Source organism: Drosophila willistoni (genome assembly GCF_018902025.1).
Source record: "Drosophila willistoni isolate 14030-0811.24 chromosome 2L unlocalized genomic scaffold, UCI_dwil_1.1 Seg168, whole genome shotgun sequence".
NCBI lineage: Eukaryota > Metazoa > Arthropoda > Insecta > Diptera > Drosophilidae > Drosophila > Drosophila willistoni.
In genome coordinates, this window is record NW_025814047.1 from 2197912 (window position 1) to 2224306 (window position 26395).

The 26395-nt window shown below is 34.4% G+C and overlaps 1 protein-coding gene across 2 annotated transcripts; it reads right to left on the minus strand.

Moving 5' to 3' along the window:
• Positions 1–5447: 5447 nt before the first annotated feature.
• LOC6643442 (calmodulin) lies at positions 5448–25467 on the minus strand. 2 transcript variants are annotated; one of them, XM_002066066.4, is made up of 5 exons: positions 25405–25467; positions 24492–24710; positions 17531–17705; positions 11425–11667; positions 5448–6310 (listed from the first exon to the last, which is right to left on the minus strand). In XM_002066066.4, exons 2-5 carry the CDS (start codon positions 24492–24494, stop codon positions 6282–6284), a joined length of 450 nt encoding a protein of 149 aa, XP_002066102.1. In that variant the 5' UTR covers positions 24495–24710; positions 25405–25467; the 3' UTR covers positions 5448–6281. The 2 variants fall into 2 exon arrangements, with proteins under 2 accessions (XP_002066102.1, XP_046865695.1); XM_047009739.1 differs by lacking the exons at positions 24492–24710; positions 25405–25467 and adding an exon at positions 17804–17824.
• Positions 25468–26395: the final 928 nt, after the last annotated feature.

Consider the following 26395-nt stretch of genomic DNA (forward strand, 5'->3'; position numbering starts at 1 on the left):
GAAGTGGATGCTTTATCGATAAAATCACATTGCTACCTACATAAAATTCAAACCCAGGTTAAAAATTTAAAAAAACTAACGTCAGAAATTGTTTACTACAACTAGGAAATTAATTGACCGTTGTTCAATTTCTCCTTAAGGGTCCTTAATAAAGCTCCTGTAGATGCCATGGCAAGCTTTCCCAGTTGTGAGCTTTTGCTTCCATGCAAAAGATGGCGCCACATATAAAAAATACCAATGCAAAAATTTATTTATTTATTCTGTTTGTCTTTATTGGATTTTCATTTGCCTGTTAAATAGAATAGAATTTCGTATTATGAAAATTGTTTTTGTTATTTGTTATCAATTTCATTCAATTAGTTACGATTATATCCAATCAGCTATGACATTTGATTCTTGTTAAACTTTCTCCGATTTTTAGTTGGTTTAGATATATTCATATACAATGCATTTATATACTTAATACTTGTTCCATTGGAAAACTCTTTCTATTTGGTAATTAGAAAATGAAATTTGTGATTCTGATTTGTTAGACTTGTCGTTTACAGCGCTTAATTAGTAGAAATTACAGTTAAAGTTACAGTTCTGCATAAGTTGAAGTTTTTGTTGTTGTTGTTTATTACGAATTCGATTTGAAAATGAAATGTATTTTTAATTATTACTGAGTGTTTGTTTGTGTTTGTGTGAGTGGTTTGTTTTTTTAGTTAGTAAAGCTTTAATTGTGTGTATATATATATATAGTTATATGCTTTCAACATACATACATATTTATCATATGTATTTAAAATTAGACATCGAATCAAGAATTTATTATCTATTTGATGTTGTAACTGTAGCTGTTTGAAAGAAAATTCAAACTTTTCAGAAAAACTCTTTTTTTTATAGTAAAAACCCAGAAATTACCATTTGACTGTATGTGTGTATGTGTGTGGGTGTACGTTTAAGTGTTTGTGAGTTAAACTTGTTGCCTACTTTTAGGCATTTGGATGAGTCCTACTATGCGCTGCAAATTAATGCATGAAACTTAATTATTTGAAATAAATTTACATATTTACAAATAGCTAAGGACTTAAAAAAAAAAACTTAGTTCTCATCGAAACAAAAACTAAATTGTTTAAATTATTATGGGTTTTCATTTTAAAATCATACAGTTTTCTCTTGTATATGCTTTTTAAAATATTCTCATTTTATGTATGAGTTAATAACTTTTCATACTTTCAAGGCCTACAATTGCTTATCATTTGATGATTTTCGTTTTTTCATTTACTTTGTTTTGGTTTTTGCACATTTAGAGAGCTGAAAAGAATATTACTGACAATTGTTATTATTTAACAAACATTTATATTTCAATCAGAATTGGAATAATGTTGTAGTTATTCTATTATTTTGTGCAATTATACGACATATACATATTTCTAGCACCTTCTATGGCAAGAATATTTCGCGAGATTTCGAATTGAAAATTGAAATTGCTGTGGCCAATTAGGTTTTTCTTTTATTATTATTTTATACGTTTTATTTGTTATTTTATAAAGGTACATTTGGATAATGGTAGGTAAGTATGTTTGTATGTAGGCGTGTGGTTGGGGGTATATGTTCATTAAAAATATGTAATTAATATTATTCCATTTAGCAGCTACATATATGTATTATTTAACGCTGAAATCGTTTTTTAGGTGGCTGATTAGACATACATACAATATACGGCATGTATAATTTGTTAAATTCATATGAGATTTTATAAAGTTGTTCTCATTTCCGATTGTTAAGAACAGTAATCTTCATTAGACGATTAACCAGTAAAGAATGTTTGACTTTTGAATTTTTCTTAAAGTTAGTACGAATCGGCAATGAGAACAACCCATTTGGAGATGTTTCAACACACATCTACAGGAAGAGGATAGACAGATGGGGAGAGATTCGAAGAGTAAGTTTCCGATGCCAACAGTAGGTTGTATCCTGACCATCCTTCTTAGGTGAATGGATCCTTTTGATGAGTAGTTTGAGGGCGCTTAATTTAATTACTTGACTTTGGAGCTTTTCATCATCCAACAGCAACTTGGAATCAGTATCAGAGTATCGTATATCCACAAAATGGTAATTGAAACAGATTTTTTCTAGTGTCTGTGAAAACCAAAAAACAAAAAGGTTTTAGCCAATTCGATATAGATTCGATATAGTTCACTAATCCGTCTGCCAAAGGCAAAAAAAGAAAACAAATTTTTTTTTTGGTTTCGTTTTGTTTCGAGGTTTTTAAAATGTTTGTGTATTTTTCTTCTTTTTTTTCTCATTAAAGAAATTTCTGTATGTTGTTATTGTTTCTTGGTTTGTTTGTTTTGTCTGTTTGTTGTCTTGCAAATTTTACAATATTCGTTAAATTTATATATATATATATGCATAGATATAGGGCTTAAGTTGTTATAGTTGCCTATGTTTTGAAATATTGTAAGTTGCTTAAACAAGTTAAGTGTTTCCTTTTTTTTCTAGCATTTTGCTGCCTGTTTTGCAAATGAAAATTAAACAATTTGTTGCTCTTAATGTTTTGTTTTTTTCGGCGAGTTTTTTTTTTTTCTTTAGCGTTACAATTTTTGCTCATTTCATTTGGCTAAGTCTTGGCAATTTGTCTGACGACCAAATGCTTGAGACTTGCCTTTTGTTTTAGCCCTTTTTTATTTCCTGTTTCATTTCATTTGCTAAATGTGTTTAAATGTGTTTTATCGAAGCTTACAGATTTTCTTTTTCCATATTTAAAGTTCGAAAAATTCGTGTGGTTGTTTTTTTTTTTTTTGTTTTTTGTTAAGTTAAATTTAATTTAAGAATTTGCTTGCTTTATTTGTTTGTATTAATTATATTATAGAGACTTTTTTATGTGTTAAAATTTGCACAAATTTTGCTACAAAATCGTTTTGTTTTTTTATTTTTTTTGCCTTTTTTGGTTTTTGTTTGTTAAAAAAAGTTATAGAAAAGTTCATTCATTTTTTTGTTTTGTTTTGTTTGTTTTTTGTTTTTAGCGCATGGTGTTTAAATTCTGTTAAATTTTTGTTTTGTTAGTTTGTTCTTTTTTGTTTTGTTTTGTTGCTGCCTGCGCAGACCGTAGAAGACCGCCTCAAAAGGGGGGAGTAGTGGGAGGAGCAGTCGTGTCCAAAGTCAAGCAAACAAAAGAATGTTAATATAATTCGACTTAATGAATAAGTAACACGCAGTATTTGAGTGTGTTGTTATTTGTTTAATTATATACTCACAGTTGATTTATGCAGTAGTTAGTAGTAGTTGTAGTTGTAGTAGTAGTTGTTGTAGTAGAGAAGGTGAAATAGATAGATCGAGTGAAACAAAGATAGTGGTTGTAATGGTGGTGGTGATGGTGGTGGGCTGTGATAAAGAAATGTTGGTGGTTAAAGATGCTAGGAGGAGAGGAAATAGTATCAGAAGACATCACAAGACAGTCGATAGAAGAGAGCAACATTTAGCCTGGAGAATAGTGGGGCGTGGTTGGATTAGGGAAGGTTAGTATCTATATCTTTTTCTTTAATAAAGCAAACAAATTTTCGATATGAAATTAAATTTTAAAACCAAAATTGCAACTGGAACAAAGTTTCATTTGATTTTACTAGTGTTTGCATCAAAAATATAGTCTACTTATAAGGGCAGTTGACTTTCTATTGCATCTTTGTTAATTTGTGTGTTTGTATGTCTTAGATAGAGAGGAGGCAGCATTAGAAGAGGTTTAGAAAGAGATAGTTAAAGAAGAAGCTTTGGGAATTAGTGTTCTTCCTGCTTGTGTGTTTGTGTTTGTGTGTGTGTGTGAGTGTGTCGGCAATAACTTGTTATCTGTTCCTTTTCATTCTTCTTCTAGGCAAAAACAAATCACTATCGAGCCGATGCATTTCCAATTCACCTGCGTTTTGCTACACTTCACTTGAGCGTCTCTTCTATAAACTTTATCTGTAAACATAAATTGTTCTCGCTGCTTTTCTTTGTTGTTGTTGCCTAATTTGTTTGTTTCTTTCAGATAATTATTTAAAAAGCCTCTGGGATTGATTCTCAAAGTGTGTAAGTGGTGTAGGTGTTTGAGTGGAGTGTGTGTGTGTGTAGGCGTGTACCTGCTGTGTGTTAATATATTCTGTCACTTAAACTTAAACATGCTTAGAATTGCTCTTGCCTTTTTAAGTTTAGTTTTCTTTGCCTAAATGGGTTGACATTTAATTAGTTTAGTTTTGCTTTGTTTTTGTTTTTGTTTTTGTTTTTCATTTTCTTTTTTTGTTGTTTGCTGCTTAATTCTTGGGACAATTTCTGTATCCCATTTGCTAAATGTTGCCATATTTATATATATAATATTTATAATTTATTTATAAACATAATATGCTGCTTCTTAGAGTTGTCTTCTAGTTGTTTTGCTTTTGTTTTTTTGTTTTCTTTTTTTAACCATACTTTAATCCTCTTCTCTACTTCTCCTTATATATGTGTGTGTTTGATGAAATCTTTGTTGTTGTTCTTCTTCTTCTCCTCTTTCGATCTCTGCCCATTCTTCTTCTTCTTCTGTTATATATATATATATATATATAAATATTTAATTTGTATATTTCTTTATAATAAAATTATGTTAATATTACATTTATATATATATGTATTTATAGATGTATTTGCTGCTGCTTATCGACTAAGAGAAATGTGTGATTGATGTTAGATCTGCATACTAAATATCATTCTGCCATATATATATATATATTGATCATAGACAATTTATATTTATATGTATATATATATATATGTGTATATAGATCTTTTTGCTTAAGTTCGCTACAAATCTGCAATGCAAAGCTACGCGGCACACATCTCGTTGGGAAGGGAGCGGGAGGAGCAAGCAATGGCCCCTGCCTCAGCATCCTTCAATACTCTTCTTCTTCATCTTCTCCTGATCCTGCACCAAAAGCTGTTTTTGGTTTCTCAATTTAATTTAATATCGAAAATGTATTTTGTAGTTGGTTTTTTTTTTTGTTGTTTGGTTTGTTTTTTTTATTATTTTTTATTTTTTTGTTGTTTTTTATTTCTTTTATATTTATTATTTTAAATTTAAATATAATTTAATAAGAAGAATTTGTTGTTGTTTGATTTTACATTATTTATAATATATATATGTTGTATTTATAATATATTTTACTTCTTGTTGTGGTTGTTGTTGTTGTTGTTGTTGGTTTGACATGTGTGTGTATGTGTGTGTGTGGGGTGTATGGTGTAGTGTTCGTGTGTGTGTGTGTGTGTATTGATGTCTATATAAACTTTGCCAGTTTTGCAAAAATTTCAAATTCTTTTTTGTAACATTTTTTTTTAAGTTTATTTTTTTGTTGTTATTTATTTGATCATTTTTCTGTTTTTCTTTCGGTTTTTCTTTATTTTTGTTTCTTTTTTTTGCAACGAAATCGACAAATTTTTTGTGTTTATACTTTAAACAATTTAGCTTACAGAGTTATTTCATTTATAATTTTTGTTTCTTTCGCCTAACAATTGAAAAAGCGGAACGCAGACGCACAACGCACCCATAGAAATGCTAACAACCGCAAGATGGCGCCACCAATTGTCCACTGTCTACATATGTGTGTGTGTTTGTATCAGGGCGAATGGGTTTTTTGCATTTTTGGGGCGTGGCTCCACAGTCCGCCGCACGGCTACTTATAAGATAACTGTTACTGTTACGGTTGTTCTTCTTCTTCATCGTTTTCCCATCATCTTGTAGTGGATTTGCCTGTAGTTAAGTGTAGTAGTAGTAGTAAATTTGTTGTTGTTGTTTGGTTGTTTAAACGGTGACTTCGTTAAGTATGCTGTTTCTTGTTGTTGTTGTTGTTGTTGCATTAAAAATTATGTTTTTTCAATCTTTCATTTTGCTGCTGTTGTTGTTGTTGTTGTTGCTGTCTGTTTTGTATAATGTAATTTTTTCTGGGTTTTTCTTTTTTTTGCTTTTGTTTAAATTTTCCCTTTGCTTTTCATTCTTTCGTTCTTCTCTTCTTCTATTATGTGTTTTTTCTTGTGTTTTTTTTTTTTGTTTTTCATTAAGTGTAAGTTTTCATTTTTTTTTTTATGTTTCAAAGTTTCTTAAATGGTTTTTGTTGTTGTTGTTTTTTTGCTTAACTCTTTGTTGTTGGTATTTTTGTTGTTGTTTTATAATTTTTTAAGATCTTTTACTGGGGTCCATAGCAACAGCGTGGCGCGATCTTGTTGCGCACAGCTACAGTCTTCGTCAACATCTTAAAAAAATAGAAAGGCTTAAAAAGAAATAATTTAACGCTTCACTTCGATGTCATCATAGTCACGAATTCTGCAAAGATAGAGAAGAGAAAAGTAAAGAAAAGAATTAGAAATTGTTTCAATTGCAAATTATTACCAAAAAACAAAAAACAAATTAAAGGCACACAAACATAAAGGTCAATAGAAAGAGAGTCTAAATAGTCATTTAGGTCAAGGGGAATCCCCAAAAAACGAAAGATGAGAACAGAGTTATTGTTTTTGCATGTTGCCATCCCTTTCTCCCATAGAATCAATGTTAAATTTTCATAGAGATTCCTAATTTTTCAACTATCTCACACTTTCATTCAAAGGTCAAGTGCTCCGTCGTCGAGAATCTTGAAGAGTTCAGGTAGACGAATGATTAAGCCAGCCTAACCTAATTTAAAAGGCAGCCAGCCATAAATCAATCCATCAATCAATCAAGCAAACAAACAGCAACATAGCTAATCAATAAGATAAACGAGCAAGTCACGAGATGCGGCAAAGTGAGGATAGAATGCATTAAAAGTGTCGCCAAGTATAATTTATTACATGGTGTACAGCAACGAAATAAATTGTCAAACAAGACAGCATAACGACTTTGCAATTACCCTGCAGAATAATTAACAAAATAAAAAGAAAAGTTCTAATACTATAGAACAAATTAAAGCTAAATGTTTTGGCACTCTTACAAACATTACGTTGACTTTAAACTACCCTTGAACTCTGTCTAGCTACAGGGTATGTAAAACCAGACAGACAATCGCCAGATATTTCGATTGTTCCTATATATAAATAGAGTGGATTATGTTTTTTTTTTGCTCTCTCTTAACAATATTATATATATATATATATATATATATGGACCAAAAATAGACAACACAGAAAAACCGACGGCAAATAATGCAATGGCCAATAGCCAATGGCTGGGCCATTGTTCGATTGACGACGACGTAGACGACGGTTGAGCATCATCGACGCAATCAGTAAAGACGGGAGGATAAGGAGACCAAACAGACTGATTAACAAGCCCGACCCCACCCCTCCACCCAACCCAGCCCAGCCCATCACTTGGATGCGATGATGATGATGGTCGGTCATGTGTCCCCAATTTATCAGGTGTGTGCATCTTATCTATTTTTAAACGAATGAATGCCTGCCGCCTCTTGCGTTTGTTCATCAGCTCATCTGATTGATATTGGTCGTCCTACACCTTTTGGTCAGATGTCGCTTGACCGCTGACTGCATTTTTCACATATTTTTAATTACTAAGACAAAAGGTTTTACAAAATCGGCTACAAAGTTGGCAAACTTTGAGATTGAACTATGGAAAGATTCAAACAAATATTGTTGTCCTATTCATTGTCAAATAAAAAACTGATTTTCTTTCCATTTCACTTTAGACATTTTGCCTACACATCTTTCGTCTATATCTTATCATTATTTCACTCTGAGTTATCTGATCACAATTTAAATGCCATTCGACAGCTAACCACTTGAAAAAAAAATGCTTCGAAAGTCGAACCATTCAGACTTCCGGGAATTATGCAAGAAGCAGGAAAGAATTACAAACGAAACGAACACGCACCAACCATCATATAAGCCAATAATGGGGAACAATTTTGGCCTCACCGACAAAAAGGTCATAAAAAAGGCTTAAAAATAAAACGTTATTATAATCAAGAAAGCCAGCCCACGAGGAGGGAGAGGGCGAAATGTCGAAGGGGTCTTCTTATTGGGCACGCCCTCGGTCAAATATGCAAATTTTTGGCATTTCTTTCTTCTTGCTTTTGTTTCGTGGACGACCCAACCCATTTCAAGTTGAAATATCTAAATCGAAATTGACTTCTCTTGTAAGTTCCTCCTTTCGTTTTCCTAACCTGTTCGGCGGGGGCCTTGACATTTACATAGGGTAGGGTTTGTTTGGGTTCAAATTCGGATCCTTGTTTCTATTTTGTATTACATCGAAAAATGGGGCGCGTCTCTCTTTGATTAAGTTTAGGTTATAGGTAAGGCTTTCTTATAATATCCACGCCCCTTTTTTCGTTGTTGTTGTTGTTGTGGGCAAAGGTGCGGCTGTCGCAAAATTTCGGAGCTAAAGCAATTAAAATGAAATTAAGCTGGATCGTTCTATCGTTCATTTCTCTCGATATTATATAGGTGTATATATAAATTCGTATTTAGCAAATTATTCGTAAATTCTCTTCCTACTTTTCTTTTCTTTTTTTTTTTTTTTTTGTGGTTTGCGTTGGTTTGGTGGTGGCTCTGCTGTTTATCTGTCGTCGTTTTGTTTACATTCATTTGCCAGCTCACTTTCAGCCACCACCTCCTCATACACCTCACCTCTGTTAGCCTGTTATCCCTTCCTTGTTCAGTGTAGCACCCTGTCCCCCCTCTCTTCCCTTTCATTCTTAGTGTATTTAATTTGTTTTTCTTTGTATTTTGTTTAACATTTTATTTGATTTTCGACTTGATTTCTTCTTCGTCTTTTGCTTTGCTCTTTTTTTAATACCCAGTAGACTAAGTAAAAAGGAATGAATCGTTTTCCAAGTTGTTTCTAATGCAGGATCAGGATCAGTTAGAAAATTCTACCTTTTTCTATCTTATAACCTATTCTTTGCCTATTTTATGAATAATCTTCGAAATAAATTGGAAAAAATCGGGAAATTATGAACGTATTGTTTTTATTTTCGACCTAACGTTGGCATAAGATTCAAAAAGAAGAAACCTCCGGAAGGAAGATAGATAGTCGATTAGATGAGACTCTATATATTCTATATATACGAAATTTTGTAATAGATTTTCTATAGCTTTGTGCATATTTCACACTAATGGGTATCTTAAAGTCGTTGACCCAACATTGAACAGTACGCATTTGGTTTTTATTTTCTTTTATTTTCCTTTTTTTTGTGTGTTTTCTGACAACATTTTTATATTTGGCAATTGGCCAAAGTAAGTCTCAGCTCATCCCCCCCGCAATATATCTGAATGTGTGTATATATCTATATATTATATAGTATATAAGACATATATGAGGCCGCCGGTTCGGTCCATTGTTTGCGCCATATAATTTTCACTTGCAAATGAGCAAAGAAAGGCAGAGATTCGAGCAGAGAAAGAGGCGGCCAGGCAGCAGCAGGCAACAGCAACAAGACAACAATAAAGACTTTGGTTAATTGGCAATAAGCAAATGGCAACATACACACACAGTCACACACACACGGTGAGTCGGAGAGTCGTCTTCGCCGTTGTAGCATTCATTTATGTTTTGCTGCGAATTTTTTCGCAGAGATTTTTTTTTTTTTTTTGCTTGTTCACAACAGGAAAATTGCCTTTTTGCCGTCGATTTAAATAAAGAATATTGCACAATATTTATATTTTATTTTAATTGTTATATTCCTCTCCCTCTCTTGTGTTCTTAGCAGCAGGAGGTTAATCATTTAAGTGTGGAATTTACGTGTGACATTTATTTTGCTTGAAAACATTTCAATTTCTGTCGACCGAAAGGAAATTACAACTGCTGTTAAATGAAAAGTTAAGCACAGTGAAAATGTTTAATAATAAATTTATGCAAATTTTCTTTTAATTTATGACCCATTTGCCCACAGCAGTGACGACGTTAAGAAGAGCTCTGTTTAAGGTTCTTTTTGGGTTTTAACGTCCCCGTTTACACTGGCCTGCATTAAGAGCTTTAGCTTTCTTGTAAATGGGTCATAACCTTATTTAAAAGCTTCATTTTGCAAAACTCATGGGAGTTATAATGATTCTGTTTCTCTCTACTAGTATTCCTTTTTTATTTACTGATTGTTCTTACAATATTTAAACAAATATCAAACATTTTTTACTCATCTATCAATCTTACTCTGCCAGAAATAGTTTTTTCAATTAGATTTATCAACTTAAAAAAGCTATAAACTTTTGATTCGGCTACATACTAGACAGAGATTAGAAAGAATCTCTAATGATGTGGCTTGATAATACATTAGTTAATGCCAATTCCACTTCTATTGGCAACATTTTATTCATCTGAGTTCTTATGACTATAAAGATCGCTTGATCTAGGTATATAGTCGGTTCAACTCAATTTTAAAGGCTATACAAAACAGCTAAACATCGAATGTTAAATATTTTTTCTTCAACTTTAAGTGCTTAACGAGCAGTCTTATCTGATCTAGAATAAATGTTTCTTTAGAACTCTCTGTCAAGATAGTAGGACAGGAAATAATTGTCATCATATCAGAGAAACATTCACCCTAAATACAATAAAATTATAGAAAGAAGAATATATATATTTTTGTGGACATTTTATGGCTTTCTATTTCCTTGTGGCATTTTCCCTGTTTTTTTGTTGTTTTTTTGGCTCTTTTTCCATTTAGCGTTATTAAGACAACTTTGTTGCTTTTCCCTAGAATCAAATGAAATTAGCTTAGTATTATTTCCAACATATTTTGTTTAAAAGTTGCTATTTTTATGCTCTTTATCTTTTTTTTTGGTTTCTTCTGTTCCGAGCTGTTTGTTCATAAATTACTTGTGATTAATCTATTTGATCCAAAGCGATTTTTATTTGAACTTGAAGCATCTGTACACCTCGATATACTAAATGGTATGCATGTAGCATATATATATGTAGATATATCTCCTCCTCTCTATGCCGTTTGGTGGTAGTTTGTTTTTCTCTTTCGGGTTCTCAGTATTTTTGTCCGATTTTAATGGCTACTTGTTGGGATTCCTTTTGGCGTTTAGTTTGATTTTCATCTTCTCTCTATTTCGCTCAATTGAAAATTCAATTTTCGAGCAATTAAAACAAATTACGAAAAACACAACACAGAAAAACCCAAACAGAGCTACACACACACACAGACGCACACACAAACAACAAAAAGGCTAATAAAAATGCGCATTGTAAAGAGATGAGATATTTCGTATAGATATATAGGAATCTATACTATATTATATATATGTGTGTGTGTGTGTGTGTGTGTGTAGAGAAGGCTCTGAAAAACAAAATTTACTACATGTAAACAACATTGAGCTGCTAGAAGTCTCTGAGGACTGGTAGTTAGGTAGGTAGGTAGGGGGATAAAATAATGAATCAGTTTACCAAGTATATCATGTGCCAATATAATTTGTGTGACTCAAATTCAAAACGTCGAGGCGGTGACTTACCTTCGTAATTGACCTGACCATCACCATCGATATCAGCCTCACGGATCATCTCATCGACCTCCTCGTCTGTTAATTTCTCGCCCAAATTTGTCATCACATGACGCAATTCGGCCGCTGAGATGAAGCCGTTGCCATCCTTATCGAAAACTCTGAAGGCTTCTCGGATCTCTTCTTCGCTATCGGTGTCCTTCATTTTGCGTGCCATCATTGTAAGGAATTCTGGGAAGTCAATTGTACCGTTGCCTAAAACACAACAAGAATTCAATTAATATATGTATGTACATAGAAACAAACAAAAAACAAGAGCAAAATGTTTTCCTTTCTTAAAGTATCAAACCCCAAGAATACAACTGACCCCCATCCATGAGCAGCAGCAACTTTATTTTCAGCTGCCAAAAGCAATTTACCCAACAAAGAAACATTTTTCTTTATTATGAAGTTTGGGATTTACTTTCTTACATTTTTTCAGCTTCTTTGCTTGGGCCACAAGTCAGCCAAAAGGCAAATCCCTGCCAGCCATAATCAAGCATATTTTCATATTTGTCTAAGCGCTGACAAACTTTTTTGGTCGGTTGTACACGTGGCGTATGCGTAACATGGCGTTGATAACTTTAAGGATTAGGCCAGACAAGCACACCCCCCACACAAACACACACACACACACACAAACACACAGAGACTGACGTCGAAGAAGACATCAAGTGAAAGAAAAAGAAAAATAAGCTAAGCTAAATCAGTTTACTTGCTTTTGAGAGATGAGACAAATTCAAATTCCTTTCACGTTTTTGCCTATGCCCTTGCGCATGAAAAAAAAAAATAGAAGGATATTATCCCTAAGGTCAAACGTTTGTCAGACACATATTTATATGTATGTCAGAGCTTAGCTGACTGAAAAGTTTTAGTCAATCTGTGAACTGACCCTACATTGACTGCTCCTCTTGGGAAAAACGAATCTTTTTCTCTTTCATCATCCTTTTTCTCAATTTTAATTAAATGCTTAATGTATTAGTTATTGCCTCTAAACTAAATATGCCTATTAAATACATATCAAAAAGTCATCATGCACACTTTTCTCATATTAAGTCTTTTAGGTAATTTAACTTCCATGGAAATAATTCATCAATTTGCCAGTGCATATAGAAACAATGTAAGGCAAAAGTTTGAGCCACCTTTTCAAATATTGGTAGCAGGGCGAGGAGGGAAAAGCTTTTTAAATGAAGTGGTCGCTTGGACGGCCGGATCGTTAGGTCATACAAAATTTCTTGTTATACTAATTGAAAAAGTTTCACTAACCCAAAAAAAACGAAAGAACACATTCCAGTTTTAAAGTTCTGCATAGTTTAGCAACTGTATCTCAGATCCGGTGGATGGTTCTCTCCGTCCGTCCATCTGTCTGTATGTCTGACTGTCTGTCCGACTTTCTGTTTGTGTATTATTTTATGAGTGAAACGAAACTTTTTCTTGTTGTTGCAAAAGTAAAAACTTTGCCAGAGGCCTTAATTGTTATTGACTCTCTTTACTTCACCATCCACTCCACCACCTCCTTCATCTGCTTCTCCTACTACTACTACTTGTCCTCTACCACCTTCTGTCCTCCGAGCAACTGGGGCCCGGGTCGAAAAAGTTTTTTGCCTTTGATGCGATTGTCTATAAAATATATAATAAAAATGTTTGCTCCCATGTGTATGTTGTTTTCGAAACTAAATTGAGCGTGGGGTCATTTTGTGGATAATGTAATGATTTTTTTGGGGCTTGCCAACCATTCAGCCAGCCAGCAGCCATCAGCCAGGAGGAGCCAGGAGATCGGCAAGGCAAGGGAGTGGTAGCTAACCAGCAATGTGTTTTTATTGCTTTGCTTTTTTGGAAATGGTTAAAGATAAGATAGCAAAAAGGCAAAAATAAAGAGCCACAGGAGAGATAGAGAGAGAGAAATAGAGGAGACGTTTAAGCTCATTTGAGCTGAAATAAAAAGGATAACAAAAATCATCCCAAAATGTATCTAGAATGTGTTGCTTCATTTGGCGACCTCCAAAAAGTGTAATTCTCAGCAAATCTAAGATCATAGAAAGAAAGAAAAAACACATATTCCAAAATAATGATTGTTGTTTGTTTTACTTCAATCAGATACTGTTGGATTTGAAACAATGCAAAAGTTTCTTGAAACAGAGATAGTTAATCTAATTTATTTCCATCATCCAGTTAGATGGTGATAACTTAGTTTAGAAAAAGTATTAAAATCTTTACTTAAAAACACTTTTAGGATAAAGTAAAATGTCCTTTAAAAGTTCACGACACTTAGTTGAAGGATTTGGCTGCTAATTAGTTTAAGAGACGTATAAATTGATTTTCAAAATTGATTTAAACATTGAGGTCGTCTTTCCGTTGCCCCTCTTTTCTTTATTCATTCAAAAACTTAAATCGCAAATAAACAATGACAGCAATCTACTTAATTAATTAGTCTTTTCCCTAATAACACACACACACAGAAAGCCCCTTGGGCCTCCTCTCAATGCTTTTCATTCACGAAAAGGTGATTAAAAGCAACAAAAATGAGAATTGACTGGAAACTACATTAAAAATTGAGCAAATCCAGCTAAATAAATAATTAAGACGAACGATAAACCAATATTTTTGCCCCCCCCTTTCCTCTTGTTTTGCCATGATATGATTTGAATATTTGCCAATGAAAAATTAATAGCAAATAAGAAGAAAAACGAAATAGGAAGGAAATGAAATCGGTCTAATTTTAAGTATTATTATTATTCAATGGGCAACAAATACATACATATTGTATTTAGTATATTTAACAGCAACATTGAAATAATAATAAGCCAAAAACGAAAAGATAAATAAATAATTTTTAAATTCTTGTGTTTTGTCGAAAATAGCAACAAAATAAAATATCGACGGGTGGCTTCAGTTTAAATGCCTCCGCCGTGGCCTGCTGGCCCCCGTCTAAATTCTATTTAAAATCATTTTGACGACGGATGCTGCTGCCAACTGACCGACCAACCGACCAACCGACCCATTGTGGCTAAGGGCGGGTGGTGGTGGTGGTGTTGGTGGGTGATGGCGGCAGGTGGTGGTGCGGAAGAAAAATCACTATTTTGCCGGCCGACCTCTGTCTTTAGGATTTCCCCAAAAACGTTGAAAATTTGTGGCCATTTTTGTGTGTGTTCTTTTTGGCCAAGTTAGACACGCCTTAGACGATAGAATTGACAAGGCTCTTGCCGCAGTCGTCATCATCGGGATGATGTACGTGTGTATGTATGTATGTACATACATGTCAACAGAGAGTATGAACATTTTCGGTTTCCATTTCATTTTGAATTTCAACGAATGGATTCGCCAAGTTGTGTAGTATTTGCAGACAATTTAAAATTTTAATAAGATTTTTCTCTTCTTGCTGCGGCGCTGACTTGCTAAATTTAGTTATACGAGTGGAGGGGAGAGACAGCACAGAGGCGGGGAGGAGAGGGAGTGCGAATGCGACTCATTTCTATTTATTTTATATATATCTATATATAGTTGTCGGGTGGGTGGGATGGGTGTGTATGAATGTATATGGACTGGACAATTATTCTGTCATTCCATTTGCATTCATATTTGAATCGTCTGGTCTGGGCCTGGCGAGAGGGGAAGGGAGGGAATCTAATGCGGTCATTTGTATGCCGGCTCCGTCTGGTTGTTTGGATTCGGATTGAAATTGGATTGTTTGGCGTCAGTTTGGTCATCATCATCATCTCAATCCAGAGGCGACGACGATGACGACAAACTAAAATTTCAAGTAATGAATGCATAATGTTTCAGACGACAAGAATCATATTCATTTGATTCAAATTGGAATGTTTGTTAGTATACAAATGATAACATAAGCAAATATTGTGAACTCCATATAAATATATGAAATTTAAGACACGGAAATGAATAAACAGCAAATTTTTTCAAAAATATGATATGCAAACACACGTATTTTTCATTCGTTTGAAATAAAATTATATAATGGATTATTAAAAAGATTATTAACAATCGAATCAAAGGAATTTGCTGACAAGATCATAATTAACGAAATTTACTAAAAAGCTTAAGAAATGGTCATAAATGCAAGAACTATTATACTATAAGAATATGTTTTCAAGATGTCTTAACAATGGGTTTAAAACTGAAGATAGATCAAATATTTGTTTATAATTTCTCAACTAAAGTAGTAAATTTTAAAATGTTGAACTCTTTTTTGAGTAGCTTAACAATTTATGAAAAATACCGATTTCTGTTTAAAGACCAACAATTATCGTTGACTTTTATACAAAACTTTTTAACTCTACTTAACCTCTTCACATCTTAACCTCAAAATCAACCCCCCATCCACCAAAAAACATTCAAACGAAAGCCATCAAGCGAAAAGGAACAACAAAAACAACACGAAGAACAACTTGTTCTGAATTGGGCTAGGGGAAAAGGGGGTAAGTAAATGGTGTAAAGGGGCAAAGGCAAAGGCAAAGGCAGACTCTCAAGTGCCTGCCTCCAAACTATTTTTAGCTCTGGGTGATAAGCAGTTGTTAGACTTTATCCCACCCCAACCCACCATACTCCTTATATTTGATGGGGAGGGGGGGTCCATTGCCATCTCTATTCCATCCTTTATCACAAAGAAAAAAGAACCAAAAACAAAACAGCGCAGGCGCAGTCAAAGGCGGAGGGCCATAGAATAGCATAGAATTTTTGTGCAGATTTTGCCCTGGATTTTTCATCACATGCGCACCACACAACTCGCACGTGCAGCACGGCACACACAGCAAATGCCGAAAGAAGAATGAAAAACAAGTGAAACAAAGTGGGAGAAATGGAGGAAGGAAGAAGGGGGCAAGCCAGAGAAGAGGACGAACTGTAAACGAAGTAAGCCACCGACAAAAGGATTCTGGATTCTGTTCTGTTCACTTTTCTTTTTTACTTGTTACACGCTTTGGAATTTCTTTTTTGGTATTTTTTTTTTCTCTGGGTGGGGCTGACTCTCTTCTCTTCTTCTTTACATTTCTTGCTCCTTTTCATTGCGAAGTTCTAATTGAATTGCTAAGCGAATTGCGTCCAAGAAAAAGACAGGGAAAGGAACGGGTGGGCCAAGTGGAGGGAGGTGGTAACAGTTGGCCTACATTCTACATTCTGTTCTTTTTCTTTTCTTGTGTGCATCACCCTCCGCCTACCCCTCACTCCTCCTCCTCCCGTTCTTCCTACTCCCAGGAATGGCCGATGTGGCAGGCAGAGCGCAGGAAAAAGAAAATATAACAAAATGATTTATAATTTTGTGAAATTTATATAGAGAAGAAGGAAGAAGACCGATCCCGCAAAATGTATGCGATATGTTGCTACTGCTGCTGCTGCTCGACACATTTCACAATTGCTAAAAATACATAAGTACATATAAAAAGCCACACGAGCATAATTTCTGACTGTCCGCCATCCTCCTACTTGCTCCCCCGTGCTCTCTCTGGTAGTAGTTTTTGGCAAAAGGTGATAAACCTCTGAAAAACGGACGACACATTTTCATTTTCACATCGACCCGCCGGCGCTGCCACCGCCAAAAATGCATTCCCCTTTTGAAAATGAGAGGGGGATCTATGTACATCTCTGCAAACCTTTTCCCTATTTACGCCTCCTACTCTTCATTTCTTTCCTTTCCATCTCCACCTCCTCCTCCTCCTTCTTCAACAAAATGGAACAGTGGAAAAACATCAGAGCATTACCTTTTGACAAGCGAAAAGAAGGTCTCTGGTGGTCTTTTCATCTCTTCTGCATTCACATTCTCTTACTCTGACAGCAAAAATATTTTTCGAAAATCTATTTTTAATGGCTATGACGTGTTTTTGTTGCATATTTTTAGCCAAAATGTTCCGACTATCCGTTTGTATGTATGTTTCAAGTCTGTTGATTGGTCTTGTCTTTTGTTTTTGTCAGGGATTAGGCAAACATTATGTTATGGTATAAAAATAGAGTCGACCCTTTCAAAAAAAAAAGACACACACACTGTGTGTATATCTATTTAGCTTTCGATCCATGATCGACCCAAAGATCCCAATAATTCAGTTTTCTTTTCTAATATTCGACTTACCGTCGGCATCGACCTCGTTTATCATGTCCTGCAGCTCAGCCTCTGTGGGGTTCTGTCCCAGGGAGCGCATGACTGTTCCCAATTCCTTTGTTGTGATGGTGCCATCGCCGTCTTTGTCGAATAGCGAGAATGCCTCTTTGAATTCGGCGATTTGTTCCTCTGTCAGCTGATCGGCCTGTAAATAAACAACGAGAGAGAGAGAGAAAGAGATGATGACAAGTTAATAAATTATAGTTTATATGTATATCTATCTCTTTTTCTTGTGGTATATACCATATTTCTTAAGTGATTTGTTTTATGCTGATGTTTTCCTTTTTATAATTGCTGTCAAGAGTTTATGAAGTGTTTTTCAAATGGCTACTTTGATGCGATTTCATTTTCGATTTTCATTTGCAAAACAAAACTGTCAAAAACGGAGGACAACAAATTGTAACGGTAAAATTTTAACTTCCCGTCATTCAATTTGCAATTCAACAAGAACAATAGACAGACACACGGCCGAACGGACAGAAAGAAAACGTCAAACAGAGAGAATAGAAGAGAAGACTTGTGTCTACATCGCATCACCTCATCATCAAGTCAATGTCATGGAATTAGAATAATTTTGCAAGGCAACAAAAGAAGGCACACAGAAACATATATGTACCTACAGATAAAATGAATGTATCTTGTTATGGTATCTTGAAAAGTGTTAAGTTTCCGTCGAGTTGAAAATAAAACAAAAAAACATACATATTGACGTCAGCGTATGAGTAAATAGCCAATAACAATAACAAAGACACCCAAAACCAAATATGCCGGATGAATGACAAGGCGTGTGAGTTGCTGTCATTCATTCCCTCAGTTGGTTAATTGAAGAGGAACAAGAGGAGGAAGGTTTACTTCTCAAGAACCTGCTACAAAAGGCAAGCTAATTTCAGAGAGATAAAGAGAGAGAGAGAGAGAGAGTCACACATAGTTGGTAACAGAGAATTGGCAAGACGTGAGCCTAATTTGTTTACAAAGCATGTCCACCAATGCATCAAGTATACGTAAGTTAATAACACTCACAAGCAAAATTAAAGTATAGGAAAACGATTTAGACCCTGATCTTGAAGAGCTACAACGTCCTTCTGCTAGACATGGTCTCAAATTGACCTACTTTGGGGCCGATATATGTCTGGGAAATTCTATAATTAAGGTCCTCATTTGGGTTTTTTTTACTCCAACTGAATTTGGTTCTAATCTAAAGTGCTATAAACACTACTGAGTATATGAAAAGTCGACATACTGATTAATGTAAATAAAATTTTGTATATAAATGTTTGAATGCGCTACCTCACTTGGGCGATAAGGTCAAATTATACATAAAAATAAAAAACGCCGCAACGAGCTGTTTATAAATTTTTCTATATATATAAAATGTTTTGACTTGCATATCAAATATGAACATTAATCATTAAACCCAAAACATGTTACTAAAAACAAATGAAAAAATAATATACAACTTTTTGCTGCGTCAGAGATTTTGTTCGACTATACTATATATAGTATATAGTATATAGCATAAGGAGTAAGTTGATAATACGAAAATTTTCATCTTATTGTTGGGCCGCGTGATTTTCAGTTTCCAAGTTAAAACTAAAGTTTACGATTAGAGAAATTCGAAATAAATTCGTTCTACTTTGCCTAGTTAAAAATCCCCACTTGGCCATATCTAATCAATATATGGAAACTATTTGTGCCATAACCAACAGCAATTTTGACTAGGCTAGGTAACATACATACATATATATATATATATATGTGTGTGCCACTTCAAGGCCCAGAGAAATAAGCAAACCCGATGTTTGAGCGCATTTATGGGCCAACTTCCGTTTCATATGTCTTTAGCAATCGTAAATTTTCCATACAAGAATTTCTACAATTGTACTTGAAATCATAATAGATATAGTTATAACGGTATGTTCGTATGTATGTATGTATGTATGGGGGTATAAAATACATAAAAGAGTACTTTGACTAAAGCCAAATCAACATTTTATCTAATCATAGTTTGAACGGGTTGAAACGGGTTAATTTTAAGAGCTCTGTTTGGTTGCACCTGCCCAACTAGCCAGTTGGCTAGGGCGTTGGCGTCAATTGAATTTTGGGCTGCTGTTGCTGCTTATCGACAAACCGAATGGTTTTTTTTTTCGTAGATAAGGTTTTTTAATAGGGTTATGTCACTGCCAATTGGCGGGCAAAGCGTCAGAGGCATGACTAAGGCAAAAACAGCCTCCCTAAAGCTCAAATTATGGTAACAAAATCCCGCCCACCCAAAAGATCCATTAATGGCAAGTCCCCACCACGAATAAGGAGGGGGGGAGTGAAGGGGAGGTAAATGAATATTAGCTGGGATTTGGCAGGCGAGTTAATCTCATTGCCAATTCATTTATATGCCCAAAACAGATGCCGCCGCCGCCTCCACAAGCAAAATGCAAGTAGAGAAATTATGAATCTAAATCACGTTTCCATATAAATGAACTAGTTCCAGCAGCAAATGAATTAAAATTTCGAGATTTATGATATTCTTCGTTGTCCAAACAAAAAGAGGTTAAAGAAATGTAACAAACTGGCTCATACATCATTTTGCCGGTTTTAAACAGGTTTCAACTGGAGTTTCACAAACTCTTTTTTTGTTTCTGTTTCTTTTATGATAATGTCGATGGCAAAAAAGAGTTTTGCCGGTTGGCCGGTCTTGACTGGTTTTGCTTGGTTCATGTTTTTATGAATGGCTTTAATCATACATAGATGTTTTTTAGTTTAACTGCACTAAACTGCGCTAAATGAGCTGTAAATGTGGGTTTTCTAGACTTAACATCATGTGTTCGTCATCATCATAGATATAATCATCATCATCATCATCATTATAATGATGTCAGCACACAGCACACATACAAGTCAAATGAGTCATTGAAAATACATTTTTTTTAAACTTTCCATTAAATATGATGTATTGTATGAATGACTGAGCACTGAAGTTTCACAACCTTTTATTTAGCTAGAGGTTATATTATGTAGTCAATCGAGAGCGACAGTAAAAGAAAAGCTATAGAGTCACGATAGGTGGAAGTCATGTGATAAGGTCGCGTCGATCCTTTGAAAAGGCAAACCCGGTTAGCCAAATTGATGCCACTTTGTTTTTTTGTGTAATTATTTGTATAGAATGATAAAAAGCCAACAAACTTTGAAGATCATGCAAACAGAGAAATGCGAAAAACTCAGATGATTAACTCTCAAAGCCAATGCCAGATAACACGAGAGAGAAAGAGGGATAGAGAGAGAGAGAGAGAGGTGCGATAATAGAACGAGGAGAAGCGAATGAATCACAAAACAGAAATCGAGCACGTAAACGATTTATTTTAATTAAAAGCTGTTTGCATTTTGCGTGAGCTGTAAAAATTGCTAATTAAATTAAGCAGGGGGCGTAGGTGGGGTCGGTTGTAGATGGGTGGATATGGGTGTTGGGTGGTCGTTTGTCCTTATCAGAAAGCAAACGCAGAAAGTACAAAAGCAAAATAGAAGTAGAAGAAACAGAAAGAGGAAAGGAAAATTGGATTATGTGGTTAATGCGTCGACGCTAAAATTGACAGCGGCGACGTCTGGCAGGAATTTTTCTTCATTATGCACGTCGCCTCTGCCAAGGGCCTATTACCTTGGCTCAAAACATAACAAATTTCTTGTTCTAAAAGAAGTTTTATTCACGATCGTTGCCCAAACTAAAACTTGGTTATTACAACTATCGACATGACAAATATTTTGCATATTCCTTTCTTATTCCATGAATGAAATTATATAGAACCTAATGAATGAGAATAGGAATTTTCAAATCCCTAATCCCTATTTTGGAGACCAAGCAGAAAGACCGCGATGAAGTAAAGTACATTATTGCGAAGGAATAGAAAGGAAGGGCACGAAATTTGTTTGGAAAAAGTCAGACAGTAACTAAAAAGGAAAAACTAGAGAGAAAAGAAGAAGCAAATTCAAAAGTAACTTATAAACCAAGAAAAAGAATTTGTTAAATTAAATTTGTTGTGTGTTTTAACTTTATAATTTTATAGAACATGATATTGACCATAATAAACTATACAAATATTTAAGGAAAATTCCAAGTATTAAAATTGAAATACTGTACAAAATTGTGCGCAGATGTAAAAACCAGGCAAATGCTTTCGATTTGTTTAAAACATTTAAACAATTTTTATAAATTTTGGCTTGTTGAATCTGAATTGTATTGTTCAACAAAAATAATGGATATCTCAAGGAGCCTGTTGACTAATATTAACAGTTACAAATTGGAAAAATTTGCGAAATTTGCAACCAGTACTTGGAACTCACAAAGTCGAGAAGATTGGAAACTTTCCAAATTGTGAAAGGATCGAAAAATATAGAATTTGTCATCTTCAAAAGCCTTTCGAGCCTATTTCACTTAAAGTAATCCAATTGGAAAGAGCCAAATTCAATGATAAGACTCATTAAAAGGATTATATTGCGAGTGTTTGTGTATAAAATGCCGTTATGTCGCTGAAAAACAAAAGCAAAAAGCTAAAACGAAAGCAAAAACTAAAGCAAAAGCAGAAACTGTAAAAAAGAAATGAAAGAGAGAAAGAAGAAAGTAAATGCCAGAAATAAGAGAGACAAAAGTCACACAGAAAGAGGGGCAAAAATGATTTCTCTCTTGAAGAGAGCGAAACATTTACCCGCATTGCGGCAAAATACGTTTTGAGCGAATCGGGTAGAACGAGAGAAAATGCGCCAAAAGAGATATAACGAAAAAAAATTCCCCACCTACCTCTACCCGCTCACACAACTGACAAATCCCCACCGATTACTACCACAAAGGCAGACGAATTCGATTTTAACCACAATTTTTCTTCGTATTTTGTCAAGAGAAAAAGACGGCAAAAGAAATACATGCTTATGTATATGTATGTATATGTATGGCTAACGGCAGCAGTCCCCATACAAATATTTTACTTGTGTATGTGTATGTATGTATGTGTTCTCAACTGAGAGCCACCGCCGAGTGCGCAGCAACAGATCAGCAGAGAGAGCGTTGTGCGCAAAAATGAGAAAGAGAGAAAGAAAATTCCTCAAAAAGCCAAAGAATTTTTATTTCTCGCCCGCCTCCACACCTCCCAATCCACCTATGCGACGATTCTAACCTCAATTTCTTTTTTGCGGCGACCTACCAAATATGCGGTAAATAAAAGCAGAAAAAGAAAAACTATGAAAGAATGCTTGAAGGAGACGAGGAGGAGATGAGTAAACGAAAAGAAGATGCAAACGAAAAGCAAATCAAATCAATATGCCGGCTCCCCCGTCCATCATAGTAGCGTTTTGCTGTTTTGTTGTTAATCACATCAATATTCTCACACATATTGATAGAGAAGGGGTTGGGGGTGGGGTTGGGTCGGTTGTAGCTGCTGGCAAATCTCTCGATTGTGTGTTCTTTGAAAAATCGCTGATAAAAAACAAAAAAAATGGCAATGGCAACGCCGCGTGTGCCGCATTTTCTTGTACGACAAATTTGTCATATATTAGTTGATTTATGACTAAATTTCTACAGAGAGGTGCTACCCAGATTAAAGGAGGTTGGTGTGGGGACGGAAGGGAGAGAAAAGAAGAATGATTGAGAGGTAGGTGGTGGACTAAGCAAAATGCTCAAGGTGTTACTTAGGAAATTTGTGATGATGATAAGAATAAAGTTAGTTGTTGTTTTCTGTCTGTTTGTTATTTCAATATTTGTTAAGGGTGGGGGTAGGTACTACATCCTATAAATTTAATTGATGTAAATGAGGTTAAAATTAATGGAATTTTTTTTTTGTGCCAGCAAACTAATTACGCGCAAAGTAATGAAAAATCACACAATTTTAAAATAAAGTAATTTGTTTTAATAATTATACCATGCACTCATAGGGTGAGAAATGGTATATTATAGTCGTTATTATGTATGTAACAGGCAAAAGTGTATAAGGTATATACATATATTCTTGACCCGCCGATTCAATATAGCCATGCCCAAATACATATTAGAGGCTATAACAGTTAGAGCCATTAAATTAAGTTTATTTCAAAAAGTTGTTTTCTTTCTTCAGAATATTGAAATTTGACAAAGTAATATTTTTGCATCTGTCAGTAAATAAAATTTGATAAAACTCTGATTACAGTTAGTTAATTTAGGTGTTTAAACGTTTCTCACCAAGTGAGCCAAAAGGGCGAATTTGGCCTTCATTTGAAATTGGTTATAGGAAGTTTTTCCCTTGGTGCATGGTATACAGAAAGTCGACACTAGAGCTTCTACTTAATTAATTTTTTAATTATCTATAAGCAATTAAGTAAGTTCTCACAAAATCAATTACTAGATTCATTATTTTTATGAGAAACTTTTGATGGAGATCAAACAAATTAGTTATTAGTTATTTTCTTAGCGCTCTCTAATGTTGTTAATAAAAAAAAAAAATTGATTGCTAATCTGTGAAAGTTGTGATCGAGTTTTCTAGGGGTTCTGGCCGAATGAAGATGACAGTTTTAACAAAATTTCTTTGGGGGTGAAAAACCAGTTTTAATTTTTTTAAACAATTTGGGGTGAAAAAAAACAATGTTCGAGGACAGCTGCTTTTTTCAAATCGGGGGTTGTGTGTGTGTGAAACGCGGACAGATGATGAAAAGCCGCTAAAACCATATAAACAAAATATAATTGAAAAAAAACACACACACACACACACATTCTTACAGAGACAGCAAATTTTGGGGTAATTGGTGTGTGAAGGGGAAAAGGGGATATTATTACTCGGACATTTTTGTGGCGACGGTGGCGCTTTTTTTTTTGCCAAAATTGTTGATATTTCAATGGAATTTTTCGACAGAAAACAAATAATAAATAAATAGAAAAACACACACACACACGTGCATATGTAGTCAAAATGCATAAACTTACCATTTTTGTTAGGTTTTTTGTGGTTGTTGTTGTTGGAAAGAGTAACTAAATTTGTTAATCCGCGCGCTACTGGGGCGAGATTTGATGTTGTTTGTTGGTATGTGTAATTGGAATTATTTGGGGGGAAAACTCGCGTTTAAAACTCGATTTTTCTTTCTTTTTTTGTATTCTTATTTTTTTTTGTTTTTTGCTAACGTTCAGCAAAAACTATATAACACACTGCAATGAAGAAGAAGAACAAGAATGGTTGAGCTAAAGAGAGAGTGATAACTATTTATTTAAAACCAGACAGAAACTGGCATAAAAAGTGTAAAGAGAACAGAAAAAAAATCAAGACGAAAAAAATGCGGCGTTCCCGGCGTTCGGAAAAGAATAGAAGGTTAAAAATACAACAAAAATAACAACAAAAAAACAAAAACCAAACGCAAAGCAAACGCTGCGAGACTTGACGCTATTTTTTCGCTTTTTTTTTTTTTTGCTTCTTTCAGCGTGGCAATTTCTCATATGCTCTGAGTTGGCCGAATTTTAATACAAAATATTTCATCGTCTTGCGTTTCTTTTCTTATTTTTTATATATTTTTTTCATTCGGGGTTTTTTTTGATTTTTTTGTTCTCTCTTTTCTATTGTGCGAAATATGCCAAACACACGCGCGCACACGGCAAATATTCTCGTTTTATATATTATATAGAAATATATAAAAGACAGCCAGAGTAGGTAGGTGGGCCAGAGGCTAAAATGCAAAATGTGTATAAAAATGTCGCTCGATTTTTATTTTTATTGAATTCGCTTTTTTCTGTAGGGATATTTTCACTGTTTTTTTTTTTCCGTTTCCCTCAGACTTAGTTGGATTTTTTGCAATTTGTTACAATTATTTTTGGTGTTCTTTTTATTTTTTTCTTGGTATGAACTCACGATCCTAATAAGAACTTCCGTCCGCAACGGTCAACTTTCAACTTGTAACTGTACTCTTTCGCCGTTTTCTTTTGTATTTATTTTCATTCCACCCGCTCTTGCCATCAGTGGTAACAATCTAGCTTTTTTGACGACTAAATGCGGAGAGCGAGAATTCTGTAATTTATTTGGCTTTTTTAAGCTTTTTGATTTTATTGCCGGCAATAGTATAAAAGAAATGAAAATAAACAAATATTGTAAAGCCTTATCCTTGTAAAATCTAAGCTAGAAAATATAATTTGCCTGAGCACCGATAATAACAAAATCTGTTTTTTTCCGAGAGTAATTTTTATCCATATAGATTGCAAAGGCATGCAAAATTCTCTAAATACCTAAGCTAGGCTTCCAATTACATCAGAATAATTGGTATAAATCTGTCGAACGATAACAAATCCCAAGCCAATGTAGAGTTAGTCGGGATTATCAGAATTCTTTAAATAGTATAATAATTTAATAAAACATAAAAAAATGATTTTTTTCCGCTTCAATTTCTAATTTTCAGCTTTTTTTACTTCTTCTCTTTGATTTCAGCTTTTTTATTGGATTGACATCACTGCTTGCCATTTCTTTCTTGCTCTCTGGCGTTCGCCATCTGTTAAAGGCCTGTTAAAGCAATTGAGAATAACAGAGACTGTTATTGCTCAAATTCGAGTCTGTTAAAGCTCTCTCTCGCTCTCCCTGTTTTTGTCTGCCTCATTTTTGCTCTTTGTCGTCTCCCTTTTGCGTGAACATTCGTAAAAAATGGTACTTTTGTAATGGTCGCGCCGGCGCAAGTCGATTCTGATGTACCCTATATTTGCGACAAAATAAAAGTTAGACAATTCCGAAACTTAGGTTAATGGTAAGCCCTTGATTTCACATCATATCGTAACATATTTGCCAGTTTAATACATTATAAATGACTGCTAAAATTTGACCAAGATCGGGTGACTATATCATATAGCTTAAATAA